General features: G+C 43.8%; 1 protein-coding gene across 2 annotated transcripts in view; it reads right to left on the bottom strand.

Annotated features, from left to right (window-relative positions):
- Positions 1 to 662: 662 nt before the first annotated feature.
- tgfbr1b (transforming growth factor, beta receptor 1 b) overlaps positions 663 to 8,680 on the bottom strand; it is a 52,562-nt gene continuing 44,544 nt past the window's right edge. For both annotated transcript variants that reach the window (XM_072378946.1, XM_072378945.1), the window contains exon 9: positions 663 to 7,452. In XM_072378946.1, coding sequence (XP_072235047.1) covers positions 7,327 to 7,452 — 126 coding nt within the window. In that variant the 3' untranslated portion in view covers positions 663 to 7,326. The remainder of the gene's footprint in view (positions 7,453 to 8,680) is intronic.

Genomic DNA, 8,680 nt, shown 5'->3' with positions numbered 1-8,680 from the left:
CCCCTTTCTGTCAAAGTCTTTCAGCTGTTTTGCATGTAAAACACTTCCTGAACCATCTAAAACACCTCATTTCAAGTCCTGGCTTCTTCAGACACCACCATCCTACAGGGCAACTCTGTGTCTGCCTTACTTATTCATACATTTAGCATTTCTTAAAGTTAAGAGCAGCCGTCTCAGGCTCGGCGTGATGAACCATATCGTCTAATCTGCAGACAGCTGCCATAATCATTCTGATGAGACCTTTATAATCACCAAAGGGTCTTCGTAAGGGCCCTTTTTCACTCTCACCCCTCAGCAATCGCCTGCAGGTCTGATTTCCAGCATCCTCCATGAGAGACCTGTAGTGATCACAGAGCCTGCCCCCACTGGTTGTTCCGACTGCCTTGAAAACAAAAATACTCTGCATTAAGCTGTTCTCCGCAGACATGAGGTACCTTTGTCTGTTCATTTGTTAATTGAGGCTTCCGGAAACTCTAAAACCCAGATTTGAACCCCACTGAACTGTTGAGAAGTGGCTCGAAACCCATTGTGGACGTCTGATATTCGTGAAGGACTTAATCAAAGGTGGATACATTTTTTAAAGGGTGATGTCGGAGACCAGCAGATTGTTATGTGAAACACTTTGAACATGCAGGAAAGAAATGAAGCAGCCAAACAGCACGTCTAGTGAAACTTTCTTTATTCACACCATTTTCTACTCCAGCTATGTTAGAAGTTAACATAAGTGTCAATCCTCTAGTTCCTATGTTGATCTCAATCATCTGTACACACTATAAAAAAAAAAAAGTCAAGATAATATGTTTAGAAATCCAAGAGGGTTGTGGGGTGAGGAGGGCTGGCAGTTGTTGAGGGGTTTCTGCTTCACAGTCCCTTCCCCTCACTCCCAGCCTCCCCACTCTTTTTTTTTTCTTTTTCTCTTCATTAAACAAAAGAACATACGGAACGAGGCATTTGTACCCGGAGCTCAGAACAGGGGATGGGGGGGTGGGGTTGGACATTTGTAAAGCGCGTCGACTGTACAGCTCACGTAGAACACGACTAACAGGTCATATACAGAGCATGTCAAAGGAGGAATAGTATACTGCCCGGGCACAACACAAACACGATACAATGCCATCTGACAAAAGGTAACACTGAAAAGAAACGTTTGAAGCATTTCATAGAAACAAAAGAGAAAGAAATTGCAAACTTGGAGTAAACAAATCAAGAATATATACAGTGAGGTAAAACACATTGGTCTTCAATAGGAGGTATTTTCTTTTTGATTAAGTGACCTTTTTTAATATGTTAATTACCGTTTTCTTTTTAAGATACTTCTCAGCTTTTGGATGACATCTATAAAGCAGATAATGCAGACACATAATCACATGCAGTCTTGTCATTCGACGTGAAAAAGGAAAAGAAGTCTCGTCAAACTTAGGCACCAAATAAAACATGATAAAGCTTTCGGCTGCGCTTGTTGCTACGAAGGCCTCACTGCAGCCCAGCGCCGCCCAGACCCCTCCAGGACCTGCGGCTGCCCGCCTCAGAGCACGTGCTTCCTGCTGATGACGGAGGGCAGAACGTGAATATCCTCTGACCTGAGCGCGGTCTTCGTCACAGTGTGTGGATCGTGCCAGCATAGATGGGCCGCTCACCCCGTCTGACCCGGTGGGGCACGATCTACCCGGACTTTGCATAACAAGAGAAAGACCCGTGTGGCAGATTTTTGCATGATCACATACTCGCCGCCACGACCTCTGAGCCGAGATGCGCAGGTTGTGCTTGGACTGGTCGCTGGCTCTGAGAGGGCTGATACATTCACAACTGTGGGAGTTAGTCAGTGCTTTGAAGCTTTGGCGCTGCTGGCATAGTTCACGTTACCTCCCCGTTTGGGCCCTCCATCAAAGCACAGAGAACCGAGGCAAAATGCTCAAATGTGGGTCTCGTTTGTCCGACATGAAGAGGCAGCAGATTTGACTGGACCTCCAAGTGCATCTGCTTCATTGGGTTTGAGCAGCGTAACAGCTCAACCAAACTGCTCCTTCCATGTGGCGGCTACAGGAAAGCTTCACATCGTGTTGGGGAAGCGGCCGCAGCGTGGGGGAGGGCGGCTTCGGCCAACATTCACACATCTTACCAGCACTTCGGAGAACTCTACTGATGTCACAGCTGTGTTTCCAGCTGTTGGAGAGCAATAAAACCTGCCTGATCACCGCTGAGTCGGCGTGTAACGGGCCTAAAGACTTGTACTCAGAGTGCAGTGTTGAACATCAACTAAGCATTACAGACACTGGTCTCTTAAACCAACGTGTCCTGATCCATTTGCATTTCCACTGATCAAATCAATAAACCTATTTTTGCTTCAAGCCTACCCAAACCATAAAGTGTGTACGGACGCATGGAATGAGCAAGCTGGCAGGGGTGGACGTGAGCTGGTTCCCCCAGCTGAGGGGCTGCAGTGAGGGCCTGCCTTGTAGCTCGCAGGTGTTCAGTCAATTTGAGAACATGGAATGACAAGATAGAAGGCAGATAGAATCAAAGACAGAAAGATTCCTGTATAAAGACCACAAGAGAAAAACAGCTGGGTGCAAACATGTATTTTTTTTTCTTCTTTTTTTTTTTTTTTACAGTTAAGTCATCTTGGGTTTGAAAAAGAAAAAGTACAAGGCTGCTGGTGACTTTAAGACAGAATGAAGGTTGTCCTAGTAGAGGCATACCAGAGGTGCTGTTGAGTTGAGCTTTGTGTTGTTGTTAATGTCCCAGAGAATGACTTTGTTAATTAAATACACCTCCAATAAAGTCTCAATCCCACCCAGAGGTCTAGCGGGGCAAGCCAGGGCTTTTTAAAGGGATACTCTGAAATCTTGAAATTTAGACTTTCCCACAGCACCACCATCAATCCTCTGAGAAAGATGAATCCATGGCCCTGGTCTTCCCTGTTAAGCTCTAGTCGGTCGGACTACTTTGATCACTTTTGTATACATTAAACATTTAATTCAGCATAGTTTGTCCCCCTTCTTGTATTAAAAATAGCAGCAATAACCACATCACTTTCTTCAAATATCAGGATAGCTTCCTTTTTTCTTTTCCCCGTTTACTCCACAACACATTTACACATCTTAACATGCCACTTCTGCCAATGCTGACCACTTCTACATAATTAAGAATATTCTGTTCAGAGGGACAACTCATGCGAGTGGATCTACACCGGTGGGAGCATCACGACCTGTTCAACTTCTGTGGAAATCTCAACTTTCTTAAAGGATGACGAGGACTCCACTGTCAAAATTCTCTAGCAACTGATTATGGACTCGTCCCAGTCACACTGAGTGTATTCATAAACCCGAGGGATTTAGTGGTGAAATCCAATCCCAACGCAGACTTAGTCTCGTTTTGCAGAACTGTAGCGTCATTACAAATCAGAGGACGGGCCAAATCCAAGTCCTCATGCAGGGTCCCATTATCCAAACATCAACAGCACACACAGTTATCTGTGGACACAAAACGAGCCATTTCACTGCAAGAAGCCCTCAACATAAATTCGTTTCTTAAAAAAAACAGCTGGAAATAGGCTCCACTGTCATTTCCTCTGAGATGCATCAGTACACGACTCTGTTCCATTTTCTGTGAATCAGAGGGACGACAATCTTTCATGATCAGTTGGCAGAGTTTTGACAGCGAGTTTTCAGCAGAGAATCAACTATTCGTCTCTACACTCGGGCTTTTAGGCGGCCAGAGAAACTTCTCGCTGCGTTTCCATCCGCGTTTCGTGTGCAAGCGTCAAAGCCGAGGGAACGAGCTAATCTGACGCCCATCAACAGGCTGCTGGAGTAGTTTTCCACCACAGTCCACAGAAGCTACAGCTTTCCGCTGTGAGCAAACAGCGAGCCCCCCCGTGCTTCCACAGACAGTGGCTGACAACTCTAACGCATGCTTGTGTTTTTTTGTTTTTTTTGGAAGGACTGCTTAGTAAATGATGATGAAGGGTGGATCTGCATCAGAAAAAATATTAAATAAAATGGCACAGACTGATCAGATTCAGGAAATCTGAGGAATAATACATCCAACGGCAGCTCTCACCTCCACTCAGAAAGCAAGGTGGACAACTAAGTAGCAGCACGTCAATACATCATGTATCCATAAAGAACAACGATGGAGATAGAACTAATCAACATCCAAATTGCCATACAGGTAAACTGTAGTGGAACAGAAGTGCATTTATTGCTGAACAATCAAGAGTTTGTTTGTGCAAATCATTGTGTGGCACGTCCAATTTCTTGGATGTCTTTTAAAAGACTGTTAATCACGTTTAAACCATCCGTCTGTGGACTTGTTTTTAGACCCTTCACATAAGCCAAGTTCCTCGGATGAAACTGTCAGATAAGATCAAATGGGTTTAGATGTATGGCAATGTTGGCAACAGGACAAACACGACTGAAACAAACCATTAAATCAGGTGCTACATATATATCTTTTGTCCTCTACATAGAATAACGACACTACCTTTATCATAGTAATCAATTGTATGCGTGTATATATATATATATATATATATGTCAATATATATATGTATCTTCTTTTCTTAAAAACAACAAACAAAAATAATAAGAGCAGATCCTGACTCTTATACGTTGGTCCCTTAAGGCTTGCTAAAATGAATTGACAAAATTGTCCATTTTTTCATTTTCTGTTTATCGCAAATGTACATTCTGATAGAAAAAGAGCTTGCAAAAAGAAAGAAAAAAAAAAGAAAAAAAAAGGGGGAAAACGGGGGGAAGGAGCAAAATCATAATATACGACCTGCAAACCTATGGCTTAGTAAATATCCATTTGCTATATTTAAAAGAATGTACTTCACTGCTTTTTGTCGATTCTACAGAGAACGCTCGCAGAGTCGATGTGAAAGACGTGAAAGAAACAAAATCTGAAATCCAATAGTTTTACATTTATAGGGCAACATCAGCAATGCTTACGAGTCTTGTTTTGTTTCTTCTTCTTCTTTTTTTTTTTTAAAGCCACTGAACTTTTGTGGCAACATTTTTCCAGATACAGACAAGCTGGAAGTGCTGGAGCACAGCTTCAGACTCAGTCCACTGGGAGGAGAAGCAGGATGAGGAGATGTCGCTGAGGTGGTCGAGTCTTCAGGAGAGGGTCGGGGAGGAGGAATCTGACAAAATGGCACCAGAGTGTCGGCTGGGCTGTGGGTGCTGTGACCTGCGCTGTGTGTGTTCCCTTTTTCTAGCTGTCCCTATATCTCGGGTGTGCATAGTACAAAGCTTGCAGGCTCCCACAGGCTTCTTCTGGCACACACACACACACACACACACACACAGAGCTGCATACATGCAAGATCAAACACACTCCACAGCAGCCAACATGAGAGGAGTTGGGTTTTAAAGCACTGGCACTTTCCGGTAACAGCTGGCTTGGAAGGCATGGTGGCAGCTGATTGTTGTTGGTCTTGCTGTTTGTGGTTTAGCAGAGTATAGAAAATAGACACATTTTTCTACTGTATATTGCATATGTTGCAGCATGTTCGCCAGAAATGAATGAGGTCACCATATCCAGTTTAGTTTAGCAAAACAGGAACAAAGAAAAAAAAAAAAAAAAAATCCCCTGCCACCAGAAAAAAAAAACCATAATAAATTAAAAAAGACCGGTCCGGCTCCCTGACAGCATGACGACGGAACAGGAAGAGAAACTACACGGCTCCAGAAACACAAAATTCTGCTTTAAATTGACAAGATGAACAACAGATGAGACCAGCTGACCCGACAGGGCAGCCTACACTGTCCCTGAACCTCAGGTCCTCATCTAATGTAACAAAGCTCAACAGTAGGGCTGCAAACAACTTCCCATGTGGAATAATATTTACACACTTCATCACTGCTTCCGCTGGCTGCTGAGCCAACAGCAGAAGATTTTAAACATGACAACGTAACACCAACCAAGAACGGAACCTGTCAGAAACACCATGCAGTAGTCCTGTTCATCAAACACCTAAAAAAGCTTCGCTGGCACTGGAACAGCAGATATAAGTGGCTGTTCAGACTGCCGGCTAATTGGATTTGCCTCCAAAAATCAGATTTTTCGTGATCAACTGTCCAAATTGAAAATGAGCAAGTGATCAGGTCAGATTTGTGCCCACTGACCTATGAATATGGGTCGGCAGGACAACGACGTAGCCATCAGTGCTCGGAACCATGCAGCTACATGAGGCTTTCAATGCTGAAAGTCATCTTCTGATGACGAGTCTTGTGCCTGTGTGCAGGCCAGCAGACGATCGATTCAGGCACGGCTCCAGAAACTGAATTCCGCTGCGTTATCCTGCGGCTTCCTGCTGACTCGGCTCTGCGCTGCTGGATTTGAATTCTTGTAATGCAGGTTATGAAGAAGCGACGTTGAGAAGGTGTTGCACTGGCATAGTGCCATCAGACTTCCTGTTAACGGTTGTTTAGAAGGTTCAGAGAAGCTGGAATCCCCTGCTGAGCCACCCAAATCAAACAGCTCATCTCTGTGTAAGATTTTTCCTTCAAAGCCAATCGTTCAATCATCACTCAGACATGATGGGATAAGTTTGAACTTTATACTAACAAGCGTTCTTCGGGTTTGATATGTAGGCCTGCTCTCACTTCTCTGGCAGGTTTATGAGTTTGTGTAAAGTTGTCGTAACACAGGATTTTCATACAATGGCAACTTTGCATTAAGAGTAACACGAATGAATCATTAACACTCACATGTCATGTTAAAGATGGCATAATGTTTCAAATAAAGTGTCCTTGCATTTTACAGGCAATTTGGGAAGTCTCAAATATACAGTCTGATAACTTGCAGCCCCACTGATGAGAAGCTTTACTCACTGAGTTGAAGAATGTACCACTAATATACAGGGAGGGTGGGTGGGTGGGTGATGAAGAAGATGAGAATGAAAAGGCCTCCTGGGTGATTCCCAGCTGTCGGTCTGCAGACCTGACACAGCTGTGCGTGTGACGAGAGGCGGAGCTGAGAGACCTCAGGTGATGAATGCTGTTGAATAAGGTTCAGAACAACGTGAAGAGGCCGCCTTTAATGCCGCGCTCTTTAATTCTCCTCTTCAGGCACAACCATCCTCCATTAGATCCATCCATCCAGCCACTGCATGTCAGCTCAGTGCAACGCACACAGAGAACATGCACGACTCCTCAGTCAGTGAATGAAATGAAAAAAAAACACGAGGGGGGAAATGCCTTCCCTTCAAAATAAAGGAAAGGAACATCCGATGAATAACCATGACTACAATGAAGTTTTAATGCTAACAATATGGTTGTCAGTCCGAAGTGTGTCTGTGTGTGTTTGGTAGTTTGTCTACATCTTGATTCCCTCCTGTTGGCTGAGCTGAGACAACGTTTTCTTGATGCGGAGAGCAGTCAGTCGCGCAGCCCCGTTGGCATACCAACACTCCCTCATAATCTTTGCCATCACCCGTAAGGCCTGCACAGGGGACACAAAACAAAGAATAAGACAAGCTTCTACACCATGTTTCCAACACGTCTGATATCTGGATAACTCGTAACATGCCCACCAAGCCCCTCATGCTCTACACTTTCATCTGCAGATGGCTGCACATTTTGAGATGTCATGTGATCAGTGGTCATATATGGTCTTGTTATGGCAACAGAACAGTCTCCATGACAACCAGGAATCCCTTCTTTAACAGACCTTGAATCGATCGAGTCATTGTAAGCAGCATCTGAGATTGAATTAGTCCCAACGGTTTTTGAGGCCACCATTTCCAGTTCAAAGCTTCATATTTTTAGAAAGCTGATCAAGAAAATTACTCTCAAGACCGTTTCATCGTATGATTGTAGTTTTTCTTTTGTTTTTAAACAGAACAGAAATGACCTCACAATTATCTGTGGGTCCCCTCCAGACTGAACACTGGTCCAGTTTATGTGCAGCCTCTCAAAGTTCCATTCATTGTTTAGCATCTTTAATCTTTGTACAATCAACTTTTTTGATTGTCTAGAAATTAACCCCCCGTTTTCTAAAGACTTTTTACACTTCCAGAAATGTAGCATTTAATCTTTCCCATTTTAGGTCCCTGGGAGTAAGACACAGGTTAATGGCTTCTACATTATATCCCACTCTAATGACAGAACTCTATTCTGGTGTGAGGACCTCGTTTTACATCCCATAGTTGTTCAGACTTACTGGGATGTGGCTGAGTAAGCAGCAAATGTGCAGCGGTTTGTCTGAGCCACGTTTGATGGCTCTTCTTCACTTATTTTGTTCCTTAATGCTTGAGGATTAAACTGAGCAGAGACGTCTGATGACACTCAGAAAGAAGTTTATCAAAGCAGACCCGACTGAAGAGGAACTCAAGTTCATGCTTACACCACCTGCATTGGAAAAGGAAACCAGTTGCACCTGTGATGTTCGTGAACTACCGGCTGCTTTGGAAAGTGTGTGTGCATCTCAGTGTGTAGCAGCAGCAGAACAGGAAAGTGTGTTGTTGTTGTGACATGTAACGAGGCGGGCCTGAGGCTTTATTACAGGCATTAAAGTGACTATCTACAGTGTGCAGAGCTGTTTTTCTTCACATTTCACTGCTTCTAAATGATTATTGCCTCGTCTAAAACCTTCAGTCTGGGTCTATAGTCAGCAGAGGTGCACTGACACTCATCTCCACATCATCTAGAATCTACATTTTGCTTGTTTC

This window comes from Leuresthes tenuis, unplaced genomic scaffold (assembly GCF_036924035.1).
Source record: "Leuresthes tenuis unplaced genomic scaffold, fLeuTen1.0.hap1 SCAF_24, whole genome shotgun sequence".
Lineage (NCBI taxonomy): Eukaryota > Metazoa > Chordata > Actinopteri > Atheriniformes > Atherinopsidae > Leuresthes > Leuresthes tenuis.
This window is presented reverse-complemented; position numbering and strand designations above follow the sequence as displayed.